Source organism: Larimichthys crocea, chromosome VIII (genome assembly GCF_000972845.2).
Source record: "Larimichthys crocea isolate SSNF chromosome VIII, L_crocea_2.0, whole genome shotgun sequence".
In the NCBI taxonomy this organism is placed as follows: Eukaryota; Metazoa; Chordata; class Actinopteri; family Sciaenidae; genus Larimichthys; species Larimichthys crocea.
The window spans coordinates 30,449,322-30,469,772 of record NC_040018.1 but is presented as its reverse complement, the minus strand read 5'-3'; the positions used below and the strand labels follow the sequence as shown (position 1 = coordinate 30,469,772).

Genomic DNA, 20,451 nt, shown 5'->3' with positions numbered 1-20,451 from the left:
ACGTCATGATCTTGTGAAAATAAAGTATAAAAATATTAATTTATTTATTTCCAATAGAGCTCTTCACATCACTTTACTTTACAAACAGCGCCATCCTCAGGACGCCGGCGTACTCACAACAACACGGTGCGACTGGAGAACATGTTTGATTAGGTGAAGCAGAGTTAGTGAAATGACCTGAACTGATTTGAAGCATGTTTGGATATAAAGAAGCGGGTTGTTTTTTAAAGAAAGTCACATTAAAGCAGTTTCATCTCGTCAGTCTCTGCTGACAGCTGGACCTGTTAACAGTTTCAAAGATGATCTCTCTTCACGTGTGTTCCTCTAAGACCTTTCAGCAGGACTAAAGACAGGAGAGTCCATGTTGTTGGACGTCATCTCAGCATCGTCACCGCTCCTCGGCAAGCAGCGATCTGAAGTTCTTCAGTTCTCTGACGCTCGTGGAAATCCTGTGGGACATTTCACGAAGAGGTTCTGTAAATACAGCTCCTTAAATCTGACATAAACGTGTGATCATACACGCTGACAGACTGTCTCACCTTCCGAAGGCGTTGAGCAGGGAGACGATCTCCTGCCGGCTGAGCTGGAAACTGGGTCGCTGCTGGCTGGACGTGGGCAGAGCTTCAATCTGTCGCTCTGAGAACAAAATCTTGAGGGATGTTCCTAACCCCTGAGTCTGATGACGAGAGCGAGACAATACATATAATGACTGCATCACTTAACATGCACGCACAGATCACACAGCAAACTGTTGAATTAATGTTCTCGCCTGCAGTTTCCCCCACAGGCGACACTTGAAGCAGCCCACGCAGTCCATGATCCTGGAGATGTTGAGGAAGGCCAGTCTGACGTCCTCCTGACAGCGCAGAACACAACACACTCGTGAAATGTGATCAAACTGGATTATGGACCAGAGCATGCTCTCAGAGTTTATCAATATTCACGTTTCACTGCAGATTCAATATCTGTTTTACAAATCCAAGTAGAAGATGAAATCTACATTTGGCTCCAAAACACTTTATTAAATATGAATTCTGCATTTTTTTTGTAGCTATAAAAAGAATTAAAGTCAGTATTTGTATGACAGGTGAGGTAGATAATGACTGAACTCTAATTAGAGGGTGAGCTCGTCTTTCAGTTGCTTCTCTGTCTCTTGTTTTGTGGATCAAAGTGTGTTCGTGCAGTTTAAAGGCTGCCAACCTTCAGTTTGGCTGCTTCCTTCTCATCCCCGGCAAACAGAGACGTCTCATCGAAGTGCAGCGGGAACGACCTGCACGAAGAGAGGAAGGTCAATAAATACGACGACTAACGAGACATTTTAATGACATAATCTATATGCTGTTCCCTCTACAAGTGTCTTTATGAAGTGAACTGTTAAGCAAAGACTTCACAGTGTATACATCTATACATAAACCTGCTAGCAGCCCTGTTCTGGTTCACCATCAACTCTTAGACTGACCTGGCCAGCTCCAGGATGTCCAGCAGCAGCTCTTTGTGTTTCCGGTCCTCCTCGGGTCTGCCGGTGTACAGCTGGAAGGACGGCTGCTGGAAGACGGGCAGAGCTTTGGCCAGCGCTCGCAGCTCGATCAGGTACACGAAGTAAAGATTACGGAGCCTCTTGGGACCCTCGCCGGCCGTCAGCTCCGAATCAAAGCGCTGTCTGAACTCGGACACGTTGTGACCCCACTTCTTCTGAAACCAGCTGTCTGCAGGGCGGAAGGGGTTAATAAAGAGAGGGTCAGGGATGGGATCAGCCACAGGACGGGAAGAGCAGGCAGGAAACTGCTAGCCTGACTCTATCCAAAGCTCAGCAGGTAAACTGAGGTGACTTTAACTTGACTTCAGACAGAAACAAAGGCGAGTGTCTGAGTGTGTCTCACCGTCCAGCAGGTATCTGGCGCTCAGGTGTATGTTGATGCTGGAGTGAAGGCCGGAGATGAGGCGGTAGAAAGCTCTCTTCTCTACACACTGACCTGAGACACACAAACACAGAGTTAACACTCCTGTGCTCTCAATGCTGAGCCGACGTGACAGATAAAAAACTGAAGCGAGGCCTCAGCTCACCTTCCAGCCAGCTGTAGAACGTCTTCGCTGTAATGAAGAAAGTGAAACAGTCAGTCTGGATGAAGCGAGTCACATCAGCGTGATGATCAGTAAAGACCTCCTACCTTCACCTCCTGAGACGCTTTGGAACGGGTTGGGATATAGTGGTCGTTTGACAGTATACGGTCTGTGAGGGCCGACAAAAGGAGGAGTAAAGGAGGAGTAAAGGAGGAGTAAAGAAGGAGCAGGTTTACAGAGATGACAGTCTGACAGCTTTAGTAACTGATTACCATTCCTGTCCAATGAAAACCTCACACTGTATCTCCAGACTGAGTGATCTGAATGTTTGTGATGAACTGAAGGTTTAAGATAAATAAAGTCTCTCTTGAATTATCTGGAAAAATTGTCACAAAGTTTTTTGACTTTTTTTTAGAGATTTGTGGTTCTCACATATAATGATCTTATAGACCGTGATGCACTGCTGTAGATTAACTCTGTAGATTTATATGGCACCTTTCATGCAGAGCATGCATGCATCGCAGAGCAGAATAAAGACAGATAACTGTTTTAAGCAACAGGACAGCTGCATCAAAATTAAAAACTAAAACCAAAATAACAAACATAAAAAATTGCAACAATAAAACAGATAAATTGCTAAAACTAAATAAAACCTGTGAGGAAAATAAGCACAGGAGATAAAAACTAAAACAGGAAATGATCAGGAAGTAAAAGCCAGATTAAACCAGCCAATAGTGAAGAAAGTAAGTGAGCTCATGTTTTTTAATATAAAATTAGAATCTGCAAAGAAGTTAGTAAGTATTAAATATAGTGGAGTAAAATGTAGAATAAGTACAAAGCAGAAAATGTCAATTTATAAATAATCTTATAATTCTACTTAAATGAGGTTTTGAGTATCTGAATTTTTCTGACCTGTCAGACGCATTAATAACTACAGTGAGTTATGTTGTCATGTTAATGGATGATGCTAAAGCCACACTGGCTCCAAAGTGAAACATTTTCATACATATTTGATGCATGTGTTTTAAAGTTTAGATCTGTTATTGCTTCATAATGTGTGTGTTTACTTGAAGCAGTTCTCCTCATAGATGCTGTTCCAGATCTGCCAGGCCTCTGGTCCTTTGTAACCCGTGTAGCGCTCTGGGTTCAGCAGCAGGTCCACATACTGGGAGTCTGGTGACTCCTCGTCTGGGAAACAAGCCACACTTTTTAACAACATCCTGATCCAAAACAAACACATGTAAAAGGTGGAGGAAGGTGGATGTGAAGCGTTCATTCAGTAGTTTTATCGAACATTTACCGTCGACCACGCAGAAGCGCTCGGCCTCGTCATCGTGTTTGCTCCAGTTCAGCAGAGCCTCTCTGGTCTCCTCACTGGAAGTGAACACAGAGAAACTCACCACGTGCTGCACGTGTCGTCCCACTGCGTGGGTGCAGCCATAAAAATGATATTAATAACTCATCGGCTTATCTCTAGACTGTCTCCTGTTGAAGTTTTGGAGTCATTAGTTGATTAAATTTGTGTTAAATCCACATCAGTCTAGTTTCAGAGATAAACATAGTTAATGACACTGTTTCTGCTGTTGACTAAAGGAAATTGTGGTGACATGGTGCTACAGAGGCCACCTGATACTGGTCCTGATCAGAAGTCCTGTAAATGGTCTCAGGACGGTTCAAGTGATGCTAATGCTCAAAGTTCTGGTGGAAAACACTTGGAACTTTTTCTATCACACAATAAAACTTGCACATTTTTACCTATAGGTCAGTTTAAAACTGTGATTACAAACAACTTTTCTGTGTTCTCACTGTCTGCTTGTTTGTTTCCTTCTGAACATAAGTAAAGATGAGGAATCTAAATGTAAATATTGTTTAATGTTTAATAAACAACTATTTTTTTTATGCTCTATTTTTGTAACGTGCATGTACCTATCTATATTTATAAATAAATAACTATTGTCTGTCATCAGGTCAATGGTCAGGTAGGATGTTCAAACTTTTTACTCACAGCTGAGTCATAATATCATTTGAAGGTGTTGTCACATCTCTACATATTAACCAATATTAACTTTATTTGACCCTGCATGTTTCATAGAATCAGTGTGTGTGTATTGTGTTTCATGTTTTCACATTGATCTTTTCTTATATTGATTGACAAGACTCACCTTAAAGAGACATCTACAGCTCCGAGATGCTTCGCCTGCTCACAGTCATCCAGCTGCTCGTTTGCTTCTGCTGAATACTGAATACATAAACACACACACACATTTATAATTAAATAAACTTAATTTTCTCTCATGTCTGTGTCCAGATTCTCAGCAGGTGTCAGACCCCCCTGTGGCTGACAAACCCCAAACAGCCTTAAGCTGACCCTGAAGGACTCACCTTGTTGTGGGAGGGTGATCGGATCCCCTCTGGCACCTCATTCTGTGAACACACAGAGTTTTTAGTGTGAGTAAACAGTGTAAATGAAGAGGATTGGTTTATTTGCAGCAGGTAGAAGAGAGGAGGAACTCACAGGAGAGCAGGGCATCACAGCACAGTCCCTCAGACCACAGTGACTGTTCGCCGTCCAGAACGGACACGGCTTGTTCAGGTTCACCTGCGGAGGATCAACGAAGGATCCACAAAGTCTGGTTAACGTGTGTGTAAATAATGGTGTGTGTGTGCTGTCCATCTGTTCATTTACCTTGTAGAACCTGAAATAGTCGGACTCCAGAAGAGTTTGAAGTTTTGGGAAAAGCTGGTTGTTGTTAAAGCTGTCGATGGTCTCCACATCACAAGTGCAGTCGTCCAGGTCTCCTGTCACCTGAGTTAGATGGAATATTTATTAACATATTCATTAACGTTTAAACTTCATCTAAAAACTGGATGGTTTGTTGCGTCACTTCCAGTCAGAGGTGGTATTTTCCTGCACACTGATTGCACCGCAGCCTGACAACAGTAAAAAAAAAGAAAGTTGCAATAATGTAAGAGGTTTGCAATTAAAGCATGTATCCGCACATTTTTACCGTGTTTATTTTTGGAACAAAGCAACTTTAATTTGACATTTTAACACAACACATGGTGCTCGAGCAGGTGGATGTCTTCGAATATGTGTCAGTAAGTAAATAACAGCATGTTGAAACCAATAATCACACCCGAGGTCGTGCTGCGGGTGTGCCAATATTCAGTATAACAGCACGACCTCGGCTGTGCCGATATTCAGTATAACAGCACGACCTCGGCTGTGCCGATATTCAGTATAACAGCACGACCTCGGCTGTGCCGATATTCAGTATAACAGCACGACCTCGGCTGTGCCGATATTCAGTATAACAGCACGACCTCGGCTGTGCCGATATTCAGTATAACAGCACGACCTCGGCTGTGCCGATATTCAGTATAACAGCACGACCTCGGCTGTGCCGATACTCAGTATAACAGCACGACCTCGGCTGTGCCGATATTCAGTATAACAGCACGACCTCGGCTGTGCCGATATTCAGTATAACAGCACGACCTCGGGTGTGCCGATATTCAGTATAACAGCACGACCTCGGCTGTGCCGATATTCAGTATAACAGCACGACCTCGGCTGTGCCGATATTCAGTATAACAGCACGACCTCGGCTGTGCCGATATTCAGTATAACAGCACGACCTCGGCTGTGCCGATACTCAGTATAACAGCACGACCTCGGCTGTGCCGATATTCAGTATAACAGCACGACCTCGGCTGTGCCGATATTCAGTATAACAGCACGACCTCGGCTGTGCCGATATTCAGTATAACAGCACGACCTCGGCTGTGCCGATACTCAGTATAACAGCACGACCTCGGCTGTGATTATTGGTTTTATACGACAATTCTACAACCTCTACATCTGTTTGTTTATTTAGTCATTCATTTGGCTCCTCCAGCTTTCAGTAGCTCCACATTTGGACTGGGATTGCAACACATTTACATTTCCTGAGCTACTACACAGTTTACTACAGCTGCTTTGTACCACGTATGAACCAGTAAAATAGGAGTCTGCTGCTGACAGATACGATGTAAATATCTGTCTTTTTCTTGCCTTGAGGTTCTGATAAAATCTTAATATTATCAGCAGGTTTTTAGACTCTCTTCAGGACCAAACAGGAAACAGGAAATTGAGCTGATAAAACAGACACACAGATATCTTAATTCGGCATGTATCTGATCCACTAAGCAGCTCTTATTTAGAGAGAAATCAGTTGATCTTTCTTTATCTCTTGCACAGCAGGGAGCTTTAGTTTACTTTAAACTGCTAACATGTTTATTTTAGAACGTTCTATCAGCGCTACAGAAACATTAAAGTAACTGTCAAGTGTGATATGGTTACCTGACTGTTAGTTATTGGTTTGATTAAGGTTACTCTTACTACTATTATAGTCATCTGAACATGTGCTTAGTCCCAGTGCTGTTATTGTCTATATCGGCACTCCTGGACTCCTTGTCCAATCAGATGACTCGGTCTGAACTACCTGTTGTATAATATTATATAGCTTATATTGTCTTATCCTATGAAATTGAGTTAGTTACTTTGGTAACAGCTGATAAAATAGACACACACAGATATCTTAATTCGGCATGTATCTGATCCACTAAGCAGCTCTTATTTTAGAGAGAAATCTTTCTTTATCTCTTGCACAGCAGGGAGCTTTAGTTTACTTCAAACTGCTAATATGTTTATTTCGGAACGTTCTGTCAACGCTACAGAAACATTAAAGTAACTGTCAAGTGTGATACGGTTACCTGACTGTTAGTTATTGGTTTGATTAAGGTTACTCTTACTACTATTATAGTCATCTGAACATCTGTTAGGCGGAGTGATACATGTGCTTAGTCCCAGTGCTGTTATTGTCTATATCGGCACTCCTGGACTCCTTGTCCAATCAGATGACTCGGTCTGAACTACCTGTTGTATTATATTATATAGCTTATATTGTCTTATCCTATGAGTGACAGTCGCTCACCTGACAGAAGCACCTGCTGTCTGCAGACCCGAACATCTGGAGGAGGAGCAGGAGGAAGACCACCAGCTCCATGACGACCTCTTCTTCTTCTCCTCTGTTTGTAGATTATAAGAACACACACTGTCTTCCTACGTGTGTGTGTGTGAGGAGTGTGTACGTGTGTGTGAGGACGGCTTCACCCTGCTCTCTGTGGGCGGTGATCTGAAGTGAGCAATGCTTCCTTCCTCATATTTTGCTTCCTGTCGTTGCAGATCCGCGACGTGTGATACGTGACCAGCTGATCAGCTGCGCACGTGCTCACATGCAAACACATGTTGCACATAAATAAATCTTTATTATATATATATTTATTTTAATTCTTATGAACTGGAAGTGTTTTTTTCCCTTCCTGTTCGCTCACAAAACAATCCGACTGCAACATTCAGGATGTCCAGAACAGACTTTCAGCTCTCAGAGGGCTGTAACAGACTTTATATCATCTAAAATAAATGTCCACAAACATATTTTAAATGTAGTGTTTTATATATGTTTTATACTTTTTAACAAATACATGTTTTCACACTTATATATGGAATTATTCCACAGCAGGATAATGTGTCATTTTATTAAAATAAGTTCAATAAATGTGTACAAACGTGCTGCAAAGCAAACTCTGATTTCTGCTGTTTTAAGATGTTTCAATGTTTTATGTGTTTATGTGCAGTTTAAAGTCTCTGTGATGTAATAACACCAGATAGACACACGGTGGCGCTAATACACTTATTTGCGTTTATACTTTTAAAGGGACATTCAGATCAAATGAACTCATACAGTGAATACATATGTGTTTTAGGGAGTGTAGTGTAGTTTTTACAAACAAGCAGGGGTGATTTTATATCAGTAAAAACACTAATATTATATACAACATAGCAGATAATGTGTCGATATGATGAGTCAGGAGTTTAAAATCAAGAAAATACCCCATAAAATAAAGATATGACTGACATTATTATCACAGGGGATATTTTACCAGTTTGCAACAATAACAGGAAATGAAATAAATGATGTTATACACACATATGTACAAATAAAGTAAACTAAATAAATGCAAATAAAGATCTACTAATGGCAGGACGTGTCACATTATACAGGAGAGACATGGAGAGAGCAGATAAACTCTTAAAATAACAGATAAGAAGTTGGCAGTGATGGAATTTGATTTCTTTTTAAAATATGTGCATTGGACCTCAGTGTGCAGAACCTTCCTTTGTCCATATCTGGACATTAAAATGTGAAAGATTTTTATTTATTTCAATTATCATCCATAAAATAAGTGTTGCACACACTGAAGTAGAAAATAAAGGTTCTCTACAGAACATCTCTGTTATATCTGCACCTTTATTGGAGACAGTAGTGTGTAATATAGAGAACTAAAACTGAAAATAAAAGTAAAAGTAAATAAATAAATGTCTAAAGTGAAACAAAAAGTTGTGAGAACATGGAAAGGCGTGAGTCACTATTGAGTGAAAGAGCAGTTTACTGATCCATGAAACATCCACTGTGACTTTCTTTTCTCCAACAGAGACTTTCTTTCATTGGTTAACCCGTTTCCTCTGAGATATTTTGGTCATTCTGAGATCTTGTTTTGATTTTGAAGATGTTTATATGTGAGTGAAGAACAAGAATAAGAGGGACAGCGGGGAAGCTCATTGACTTGCATTAGAAGTCATTGAAAGATGATTTTGTGTGTGAAAGAAATCAACCCAGGACTGATACTGAGCGTGTTATCTCGGTATAATTAAGTAAAAATGAATTACAATTTCTGTATTAGATTTTTAGAACAAAGTTCAGAAGTACAAATATACTTAACGAAATATAACTAAAATAAATGAATTATGCATATGCAGCATTTAAAGTGATCCAGCTGGTTCTTATGAGCTCATTCAAATCTTAAAATGACTCAATTTGTCATCTACAGAGTAACTCATACAGCCAACAGTAAAACTGTCAACATTACCCTCTGAAAGGTATTCAGAGATGCCAGATTATAAAATACTTCATTACAAATAATACTTAAAGTAAGTGGTAAGTACCATCAGGCACTGCTTGTATAATGACTCCTTTTAGAGTTTATTATTATTATTATATATATAAATATTATAGGATTATTATTACTCAATGTTTTAATGTAGCTGATAGTGGTGGAGCTCTTTATTCATATATCTGTATATTCCATACAGTATACATATAAACAGTATATAAAGAAGTTTGAATTAATTCAACTTCAAACTTCTACAGCAGTAAAATGCAACATTTACATCCATACAGAAGTACGAAAACATCAGATATACTTTTACTGGAAAAGTACTTTCATTTGTGATCTTTGTGGGTGATATAATACTACTTATATATAAATTATAACAGAGGTTAAGTCCAGTTCCAGTCTGTACTCTTTATAATATTCATCTCAGAGACACACCAACAGGTCCCACCATGAGCAAGTACTCTGCGACAGTGGCAAGGAAAAACTTCCTTTATTTACTAGTTGATTTACTTGTGATGTAGTTTTTTTTTTTTTACAGTGTGGTATTAGTACTTTTACTTAAGTAAAAGATATAAACAAATGTAGTTGAGTAAAAAAGTAGCACAGAATATAAATAATGAAGTTAAAGTACCTCACAGAGTCTTTTTAACACAAACTGTGGAAACATTTGTGTGTGTGTGTGTGTGTGTGTGTGTGTGTGTGTGTGTGTGTGTCTCTATTTTGGTGCTTCCTCGCGCTGCCAAGCCCCTGACGTAATGCTCCACTGTTAATGATTAGCATGTGGAAACGAGCAGCGCGAGCCTCCCTGCGTCAAGGTGAGCGAAACATAGGCAGGGAATGGTCCGGCCCTGCCTCAAAATAAAACAAAAACGTATATATATAGATAAATCATATAAGATGTATTTATTATATATATTTTCAAATACAAATAATTTTAAATGACACCCATTCTCTAAGTTCTACTCACGATATTTTACAAAAAATAATAATGTAAATATTGTGATAAGTGGTGTGGTGCTTCTGCTTTGTGCTACAGAACAGTGTATATACATGATATTTGTTCTCAGGGCTCTCTTGTAAAAGAAATCTTGATCCTAATGAGACAACCTGAAGAATACAACTGCATTATTATTATCTAATGTCACATGAAATGAGCTTTGCAGTGGTTGATGGTAATGCCACAGCTGTATTTAGTAGCAGAGAAGTGTCATGATAGATCATTATTATAGGTGGTCATAGTTGGTCATGGTCATGTTTGACCATATTTAACCATATTTATTTTAGCATATAGCATATATGCACTATTGTCTTATTCTTATTCTGTCGACAAATGTTATTGTTGTATATATTTATGAATAGATGTACATAGGTATTTATGTTTACATGTCGAATGTATTGCAGTTTTAAGCTGTTTTTAGGTCCCTTCTTATAGTTACTCTGTCTACAAATGCTATTGTTCTGTGTTACATTGATACTATTTTATATATATTCTATACTATATATTACACTATTCATATTGTCTATTTCACTGTACAATACATCTCGCTGCTACATATCATTTTTCTTGACCTGCTACATTTCTGTAAATAAGTCACACTTCTATTCTGTTTCTGTTTCTTTTTATATTTTACTCTATTTTGTATTTCATATACTTTATATTTATACTGTTATTCTGTTTATCCATCCATCTATCCAGCCATCTTTCCATCCATCCATATTTCCATCCACCCATCTTTCCAGCCACCCATCTTTCCATCCATCCATCCATCCATCTTTCCAGCCACCCATCCATCCATCCATCCATCCATCCATCCATCCATCCATCCATATTTCCATCCACCTATCTTTCCAGCCACCCATCTTTCCATCCATCCATTCATCCATCCATCCATCCATCCATCTTTCCATCCATCCATCCATCTTTCCATCATCCATCCATCCATCCATCCATCTTTCCATCCATCCATCCATCCATCCATCCATCCATCCATCCATCCATCCACCCATCTTTCCATCCATCTTTCCATCCATCCATCCAACTGTCCATCTTTCCATCATCTATCTTTCCATCCATCCATCCATCCATCCATCATCTATCTTTCATCCATCCATCCATCCATCCATCCATCATCTATCTTTCCATCCATCCATCCATCCATCCATCATCTATCTTTCCATCCATCCATCCATCTTTCCATCATCCATCTTTCCATCCATCCATCCATCCATCCATCCATCCATCCATCCATCCATCCATCCATCTTTCCAGCCACCCATCTTTCCATCCATCCATCCATCCATCCATCCATCCATACACCCATCTTTCCATCTATCTTTCCATCCATCTTTCATCCATCTTTCATCCATCCATCCATCCATCCATCCATCCATCCATCCATCCAAAATGTTTTTTTTTATAGTGAGGGAAAGTCTCTGACTTTTATTCTGAAAGCTCGGAAACAGGAAGTTACGCAGCGCATTCCGCCCGGCTTGACCGTGCTGAGCAGAGAGAGAGAGAGAGAGAGAGAGCCGAGCCGAGCCGAGCCGAGCTCCGTCCGCCGAGGAAAAGTTAGTCAAGATGGCAAACCCCACAGACCCGGAGTGAAGGGGCACCGCTCCCCGGACAGAAAGCAAGAAAGACGGACACAGAGAGAGAGAGAGAGAGGTCAGCCTGTCGGCGATGCAGCGGTAAGAGCCGTTTGTCCGATAATACAAACACTCCAACTGAAGTTTAAAAAAATAATCAAACTTCATGTTGAATTATTATTATTATTATTATTTTAAAAAAACTAGTTAGCTCGCTTTTTTTGCTTCTTTCATGTTGAGTCAAAGCCAACGGCCAACCGTTAACCAACCGTTAACTGACCGTTAACTGCCGTTAAAGTCACGACGAAAGTTCTAGATGGAGAAAAAAAAAAGGGCGGCAGAAATAAGAGACGTGTTTATTATATTTATTCGGTTTTCTTTTGTACACACACACACATACACACACACTCTCACACACACACACACACACACGTACGTGTGTGTGTGAGAGTGTGTGTGTGTGTGCGTGTGTGTGTGAGTGTGTGTGTGTGCGCTGATGAAGCAAAGTGACAGTTTTAGACAGCGGGCTAACGCTCGGAACGACGCCGAGAAGAGCGCGCCTCTCCCGGCTTCACTTCGTGTGTGTGCTCGCTCGGTTAAAAACTCCTGTACTCGGGTGTTACTCGGCTTTTTTCGGAGTAACCTGTCATTAAAAAGACGGGGAATTAAACTAGGGTGGTGTTGGTGGTCGGTGCTAACGTCTGTCCCCTTTTTTTAATATATATTTTTAACCAACTGCTCGTCGTCGTCGTCGCCGTCGTCGGTGCTGTTAAACCCGGCGTTGGAAAATTCCTGGATGCGGAGCTACTACCGACAGCTGTATTTTTAGGGAATGGGTGGATACCAAAAAAAAAAAAATTTATTTTCGTCTCGGGCGGTGAATGCCACAAGCCTATGCAGCATAAGGAGGACCTATAAATGCATGTATGAGTTGTTTGAAGCAACAGGGAGGGACACTGTCGCATTTCTTTTCTGCATGAATATATATATATATATTTATATAATATAATAACTTGTGACATGCTCTCCCTTTGCAGGCTTAAGAGGGATTCCCTGAAGAAAAAGAGATGCAAGTGAAGCTGATGTGACACAGAGAGAGAGAGAGTGCTGGAAGAAGGCTGACTCATCAAATATCAATTCCTCCGGGAGCCGCTAAGCAGCAGAGAGCCGGCAGCTCATATCACCTAATGCCAAGCTAGAAGTACACACACACACACACACATAACACACACACACACGATAAGAAGCAGGATTGTGTCCCGCGAAGAATGGCATCACAGAGTTCGACCTGAACCTCGACGACTGACTCCAGCATCAACAACCCTCCATCAGTTCGCTTCTCCGCCGCTGTTGCCGCTGCCACCACAGAGTCAGACCCGCCGCCGCCATCTACCGCCTTCGCAGACCATGATGTTTCGTGATCAGGTGGGCGTGCTGGCCAGCTGGTTCAAAGGGTGGAACGAGTGCGAGCAGACGGTCGCTCTGCTGTCCCTGCTGAAGAGGGTGAGCCGGACCCAGGCCCGCTTCCTGCAGCTGTGCCTGGAGCACTCCCTCGCCGAGTGCACCGAGCTGCAGGTCCTGGAGGCGGAGGCCAACAACCCAGGTAAGGGCACGATCAGAAGAGAGCTCGCTCTGGGAGGATGGAGCTGTTTTTGAGTTTTTACGACTTTCATTGTTGTCGCCGTAGCTCGTGTCACATTACTGCTGCTCCAGGCATCAGAAGACCTCATCCTGGTCTTCTCGTGAGGGCGGCAAAGTGTGAAACAATCCGCTTACACTTCACATTCTCCAGTAAACACAGATTTCCCTGAACGTTTAGAGGATGGAGCTGTGTTATCGTGTCTTCTACGCCTCAGTAGTTGTAGTTCGAGTCGCATGCTGATCAGAAAGAGCGACACGGCGATAACATTCACAGATCTTACTACTTATCTCTCTCTCATTCAAAAAAAAATCCTGTGTTTTCCCACAGGAGCTTTGGTCCTTGACCCTGGAACACACACACACACACACACACACACAGGCTCCATACGAGCTTCCTGTCCAAAACATTCCTGCGGATCCATCAATAGTAACAAATCGCTGAATCACTGATGTTATGAAACGGTGCAAAGTGTTGTGCTGAGCTGTGGCCAGTCAGTGAAGTGACTGTGGAAGGAGGTGGAGGTTGTGTATAGTGTTAGCTCAGCTGGAGATGTCAGTCAGTCAGTCAGTGTGCCAGCCTATAGCGCTGGAGCTGGAGCTGGAGCTGGAGCTGGAGCGCTCCCCGGGTTGGTATCGCGCCAAAGGCACCCAAGGGGGGTTCTGGCTGGGTTTTGTTGCATCAGACTGCAGCGTGGCCATGGAAACAAAAACCCTGGCAACCAACCGGCTCATGAAAAATAGAAAGAAGCGCTGCCGCCGCTGCTGCTGCTGCTGCTGCTGCTGCTGCTGCTGCTGCTGCTGCTGCTGCTGGGATGGAGAGCAGGCGTCTGTGTGTACCTATGGCAACATCTGCATGCAGTAACACATGTGATGGGTGACATAATGGCCCTGCCCTGCAGTGACACACACACACACACACACACACACACACACACATGACATCGAGTTTCCATCATGGTTTACAATGGGCAGTGCCGCTCTTTGTTGTTTAATGTGAGACATCAAAGCTCAGTATATGAAGTTTACCAGAGTCAGCCTGCTTCATACTGTCAGATCAAAGCACAGTGATGACACAGGGAGGCGGTGGAGGGCGGAGGGTGGTGGTGGAGGGTGGGACAGGATGGGGGTGATGTCTTCTCATGACTCAACAACAGCTTTCTGTCCGTGTCACAGTCAGATCTCACTCTCAGTCTGTGTGATTTCCCCCAACGAGTGTGACAGACTCTTGATTTCACATTTAAGGTGGAGATGAAGCCTGTGGGTGGAGCAGGTGACAGGTTGGACATGCGGGCAGTTTCATGAGGGACACAGATGACACATTAAGATCTGAACTCCACCTCACGGTGTCCTGATTCTGATGATCTGCAGATCATTTAACGTTGAAAGATCAATGTGTTGCAGCACATCAGCAAACCTTCATGCCGTAAATGACGTGTCATCTTATCAGGCGTGTTTTCTTGTTGCTGGACACTCGGCACATCCTGTGACCTGACTTTATTTAAGACGATGAACCCGGACTCGCTTCTATAACCTATAAATAAGTTTTGAACTGTTTATACCGAAGTGGCTTCACCATAAATCCGATCATCGTTCGGTCTCGCTCAGCGTCACAGCTCGTGTTGTTTTCAGGAAGAATCTCCTCCAACACGACGATAACGGAGAAATGAAGCGATGACAGCGCGCTGTCTGTCTGTGTCATCAGGTCTGTGAGGTAACTGTGTGTTTTACAGTCATGAATGTTAGTCCTGACTCTACAAACTGTGTTTGGTAATCCCCCTATGAAAGTAAAGTCATCACAGTTCACGTCAGCTCGTCCTGATTTCTGTCTGTTGCTCCATGTTGAACTTTCCCGCCATGTCAAAGGAAACTGGTTATTCGAGAAGAGTCAAACAGTTCAGTTTCTGTGCTGGTGCTTTCACCTTCTTTTATTTCTACCTGTGGTGGGAGGGAGAGATAGTCCTCCATATGTTTTTGTCTGAGCATGAGTCGTGCTCGTGAGCCCGATACGAGGTGTCTTCCATGGCGTTACAACAACCTTTGCGAGGTTTATGTCTTCTCATATACTGTATGCTGGCCTCAGACATTCAGGGGATTCAGTCTTTACTACAGGAGCATTTAAGATGCCCACAGTATATGGAGAAGACTCTTTTGTCACATACGGTACAGCTGTTTTATCTATTTATTTCTTTAACACCCTCTGTCCTCAGACCCTCGGTTCAGGTGAGGATTTAGTGGTTTGGTCACATGACTTGTGTTTCTTGTTGCAGTGTTTTATTAAGCTTTAAAATATTCTTAATCCACGAGTCAACTAAGCAGACACACGATAATGAAGTAAGGATAGTTTCACGTGTCCATTTCATGTGTCCATGTTCTGTCTTTGTTGGCTCTGAACACTTGGTGCAGTGTCCCGTTCTGTCCCGGTGGGAGACTTTAACGAGCCCTCTGTACCTCCACGTCACATCTTTGGGCCACGCCCTCGACGTTTCTCCCACCTGTGTTGGCTCATGGTCGCTTCCCGTCTACGACAGGCCCCGCTGATCCCGCCTCGCTTCGCTGAATCAGCCGGGCCCGTCGTCGACGTCACACGGCCACGCTGCTGAAGAGAGCGAGATTGAAGAAGGTTGTCTGGTGACGTGATCCCTCTGGTATGTTGTGGTGGCTTGTGTTTGAGTGCGTATGTGCCAGAATGAGGCAGATCTATCGAGTCTGCTGTTTGACCGAGCCCAGGCTGGTCTGTCGATCACGGAGGATTCCTTCAGAGGAGTGTACCAATTAACTTCTAACATAATTAGTTCTCGCCTCGTGAAACGCTCTGCCACATCTCACCACATCAGAGTCTGTCCTCAGATTTAACACATCCAGCACACAGCTCTGATTTCAACAGAAAATCCATTTTAAAGCCGCTTCAACTTTGACTAAGTGAGAGATTTTCTGAAACACAGCGGGATCAGTCACACCGAGACCGAATCATGACGACGCACGCCGCATTAATCACAGCACGCGAGCTCCAACAGGACGAGTTGAGCACGTTAGTGTGTCGCTCACCGCACATCCTGTTTGTAACAGACCTGTCTCCCTCGTCTGGGTCTGAAAGGAGTGTTTACTGCAGACTGACTGACTGTCTGTTGTCGGGTGTACGTCTACTATTGGTGGAGCCGACCACCAACACTCATGGTGGAGGAAAGAAACTAGCACGGCCGTAAGAGACAGCAAACGGCAGTTTTGTGGTAATATTAGGTTGTTTTCATTCTTAAATCTGAGGCAGGTGGAGGTGGCTGACACAGCGTTGTAAGTGCAGCCTGAGCCGGTGCCGGCTGTTAAAGGGTTAACATGCAGCTGGAAGTCTCGGGGCCGAGTGGAAAAGCGCAACTATTTGGAAAGCGGTGTACAAATGAATGGAATCCTCAGTGACCTACTTCTGCGAGCGGCTGAGAGGCCGCCTTGTTTTGGGACTGATGCGACTTTATTTGAGACGCAGCCGCAGTCAAAGGGGGCCACTATCTGCCCGAGACACGGGACACACGAGTTATGTTCATTGTAGTTCTTCATGTTATTTTTAGATTGAGGGTTTGAGCACAGATGATAAACGCAGCGTTTACTGAGCCGAGCAGACCGAACCCTGAGTCAACAGGAGAGATGCCGTCCAGAATCACCCTGACCAGATCAGCTCACACGTTCTGTCTCCTTCTTCTTCTTCTGTGGTTTGTAGCCTGCAGCGTTTCACTTGTAGTTATTAAGGAATGTAACTTCCTGTTTTTCCTCCCCCCCCCCCTTCACGGAGAACAAAACTTCTTTTGAGACAATCCCAAGAGGGACAATATCGGATCGAGTTGAGAGGACATGAATAGCGAGCAGAGTACAGTCTGAAGGACGACACACACACACACACACACACACAGGGTGCAGGGTTAGTCTAAGGGGTGGGGTCAGGACAGGACAGTGGGCCTGGTGTTCTGAATGACTAACTTCATTTTGGCGTGGCGTGCGTGGTGGACTGCTGACCTGGCTCGGCTCGACGGCTGTTTGAGCTGGAAGGAGGCGGGCGGGGATTCGATATGTACGAGCAGCTGTGCTGAAGGTGACGGAGACGGAGCTGTGTGTGTGTGTGTGTGTGTGTGTGTGTGTGTGTGTGTGTGTGTGTGTGTGTGTTCGCCATGAGCGTCAGCAGTCGGTGTTTCATTCAGAACTCGTCTGGTTCAGTTTGTTGTTCTGAATCTGTTCAGCTCGGACACTTTTTGTTACACATGAATATAAAGACACTGTGTGTTTGTGTGTGTGTGTGTGTGTGTGTGGTTGACTAATATAGACTTTTACCAGTCGACACCAATGACAGTATAAAGAATGGACAGAGCATGAGTGACGTGGACCTGAGGCGAGCTGAATGAAGCCCGGTCCCTCAAACAAGTCACCTGTAACAGCCCCCACCTGTCAATCAAAGCGTCCATGCTCTTAACCCTGCATAACTTTAAGCCTTAATATAATGTGAACAGGTGAGTTGTATATAAATTCACCCTCAGTACAGTTGTCATGAACGGGGAAATTAGCTACAGAGACCAAAACTGTTTTTTGTACCAGGCTGTAAACATGTTTATTTCTGCTGTAACATGGGGACTTATGGAGACTGACTCACTGCTGGAGCCAGCTTCAACTAGTTACTTAAAATTCTTTGTGGAAAATGAATGAATGATTTATTTTGCAGACGTCCTGATATGACTTCATTCATCAGGATTATGTGTTGTCGATTAAAAGCTCTCGTCACCTGTTCCACATTTTAATATCAATGTTCATAAAAGCTGTTATCAGATTAAAATAAGAAGACTTTGTTTGGGATCATGTCGGGATTTAACGACACCAGCTCCTCAGACATGTCAGGATTATACAAAGGGTGGAGGTGGAGGTGGAGGTGGAGGGGTTTGAATCTAGGTCAGACTTCCAGCTTTTCATCGGAGCTGCCGGGGTTGCTTTGTGTCTTATATCGTGCAGAGAGAGAGAGAGGAAGCATTCTTGTGTGTTCGTCTGCGTGCAGGATGACTGACACAGAGGGAAAGTCTGCGTCGTGCGATGGCGAGTGTTACTCAGTGAATTCCTGCCTAAACTAGGTCCGATCCAAAACCTGGGCTAGAAATCAGCATTCCCGGCCGAGGCGGTAAACGGTTCCGGCGTTTGGGGGATACTGTCTAGGAATGCGGGCACGTCGGAGCGCACACTTTGAGTCAGGCGCTCAGGCGAGAGTTGGACGGGGGCTTTTCCAGCGTGGGGGGAAAAAGACACAGTGGAAAAGGAAAACTGATTCCACCTTCAGTGGAGCTAAGGTCTCCTGAGTACACCGCGGTATGGACGAGGGGAGGGAGGGAGGCTGGTTGGAGGGACGGGTGGGGCGGAGAAGGGAAAAGATGAAGACTCAGAGAATACTGGTGCCATTTACAGCTGAAAGTCATTCAGCACTCTCTGCCTGGGCTCGCTCTCCCCACCACTTGTATGTTTTAAATATTCTCTTATTTTATGGTGTCAGAGCGAGCTTGACATGACGAGTCATCCTGACCAACACCCTTTAAAAGAAAACGTGTTTTTGTGCTTCAGACGAGCACCAGGCGCCCGTTCAGTCTTCCAGCACAGCAGGTCGAGAGTGCGGTGAAGTGACGTGATCCGATTTTTTTGACTTGTCAACAATCCACTGTCTCTTTCTGTCAAAGAGGGAGAGACGGAGAGAAAACTGGTGTCTCCGTCCAAACTATTTCATCGCACCCACGCATGAGCAAACAGTTTATTTCTGGAAGTTGACGGCGTGTTCTGTGAACTCGTACTGAACCTCAGGAATGGGGACAGACGACCTGCCAAAAAAACGACCAGAGGGGAAATAAAGCTCGTCTTTTCCCCTCTCCGCCTCTACGGCAAAGACTTTTTTATTTTCAGCTCATGCTTCCAGGTGTGTGTGTGTGTGTGTGTGTGTGTGTGTGTGTGTGTGTGTGTGTGTGTGTCCATGCTGATGGAAGCTACTCGAAGCCTCAGACATGTCAGGATCTCGATGTAATCTCTGGAAGAAGGCAGACAAGGTTTCACTGCAACCAAGTCTCACCCAACGATCTTACAGCTCCGATCTTCCCCAGAAAGCCGGATTACTGCAGCATGTGCGTATCTGTGTGTGTTTACACCCGGCCTCCAACTAAAACACACACTATCATCACTTCTGATAGACTATCGCACTAACATTAGACAGAATACATCTTCAGCCGGCGTTCTGAGTCTGAAGGCAGCGAAGACAAACATTTTCTATTTATTTTGAAGCCTGAAACATTAAACGGTTGCTCCTGAGCCACAGAAACAAAACGCAAACGGTTGCCGAGTATTTAAATATAAAAAAACCACACACCTCACACTTGAAGGAACGTTATAGGAGAGCTCGACAACTCTGATCTGAGCATGCAGCTGTGAACACCCCCACGGTGTTGTCGTTGTTGGTTTGTCCCAGTCTGAATCTACAATGAGAGGCTCCAATCAGATCCGTCGCTCTTCATCCAGCACCGTCCAGTGTTGCTCCATCTTAAACACTCAACACTCCACAAACATTTAACGTGCTGAAGCAACAGCCCTGTCCGTAACCCTAGCATGGTTTATCAGCTAACATTACGGAGGATCGTTGACGAAACCAAAATCTGACGAAACACACCTTGAGAGCTTTCCAGGAAGACATTTTAACTTGTGCACGTTCTGAGACGTTCGCCCTGACCAGTCAGAGATTATTTGGCTCTCTCGTCACCAAAACAAGCTGCATGTCAGCCAGATGCCAGTGACAGTCAACACCCTCATGAATTCTGTGGTTAGAAGCCCGAGTACAAATATAAAGTGAGGTTGAAAACACGTCTTCATTTATATCCTCCGTTAGTAACAAGAGCAAACATAACAGATGTGTGTGTGTGTGAGAGAGAGAGAGGGTGAGAACAGGTGAGGTATACCAGTCTGTCTCATAGATGACCAGTCAGTCCTGTCCTGACCAGACCAGACATACAGACATATCATGTTTCCCCATATAGCCCTGCAGACCCTGGGCCCAGCCCTGTCCCCACCCAGCTCTCAGGCAGCTGTGCTCTGTGTCTCCACACTGCGCTTCTTGTGTTCAACAGGACTGTTGAAGCTCGCAGGCGGTCCGGTCCCAACTGCACAGAC

At 43.7% G+C, this 20,451-nt stretch overlaps 2 protein-coding genes across 7 annotated transcripts in view; one reads left to right on the top strand and one right to left on the bottom strand.

Moving 5' to 3' along the window:
• Positions 1–236: 236 nt before the first annotated feature.
• On the bottom strand, positions 237–7,356 carry ero1a (endoplasmic reticulum oxidoreductase 1 alpha). Its single transcript, XM_019271984.2, has 15 exons — positions 7,038–7,356; positions 4,748–4,867; positions 4,577–4,660; positions 4,444–4,485; positions 4,224–4,300; positions 3,362–3,435; positions 3,129–3,249; positions 2,169–2,230; positions 2,065–2,091; positions 1,881–1,973; positions 1,460–1,706; positions 1,201–1,270; positions 770–856; positions 540–676; positions 237–449 (listed from the first exon to the last, which is right to left on the bottom strand). Exons 1-15 carry the CDS (start codon positions 7,107–7,109, stop codon positions 389–391), a joined length of 1,374 nt encoding a protein of 457 aa, XP_019127529.2. The 5' UTR covers positions 7,110–7,356; the 3' UTR covers positions 237–388.
• Positions 7,357–11,518: 4,162 nt separating this feature from the next.
• samd4a (sterile alpha motif domain containing 4A) overlaps positions 11,519–20,451 on the top strand; it is a 42,533-nt gene continuing 33,600 nt past the window's right edge. For 2 of the 6 annotated variants that reach the window (XM_027281484.1, XM_027281482.1), the window contains exons 1-2: positions 11,519–11,748; positions 12,684–13,249. In XM_027281484.1, the coding sequence (XP_027137285.1) occupies positions 13,054–13,249 (196 nt within the window). In that variant the 5' untranslated portion in view covers positions 11,519–11,748; positions 12,684–13,053. Of the gene's footprint in view, positions 11,749–12,160; positions 12,571–12,683; positions 13,250–20,451 lie in introns of those variants that run through there. The other 4 variants (XM_027281480.1, XM_027281485.1, XM_027281483.1 and 1 more) reach the window with 4 other exon arrangements.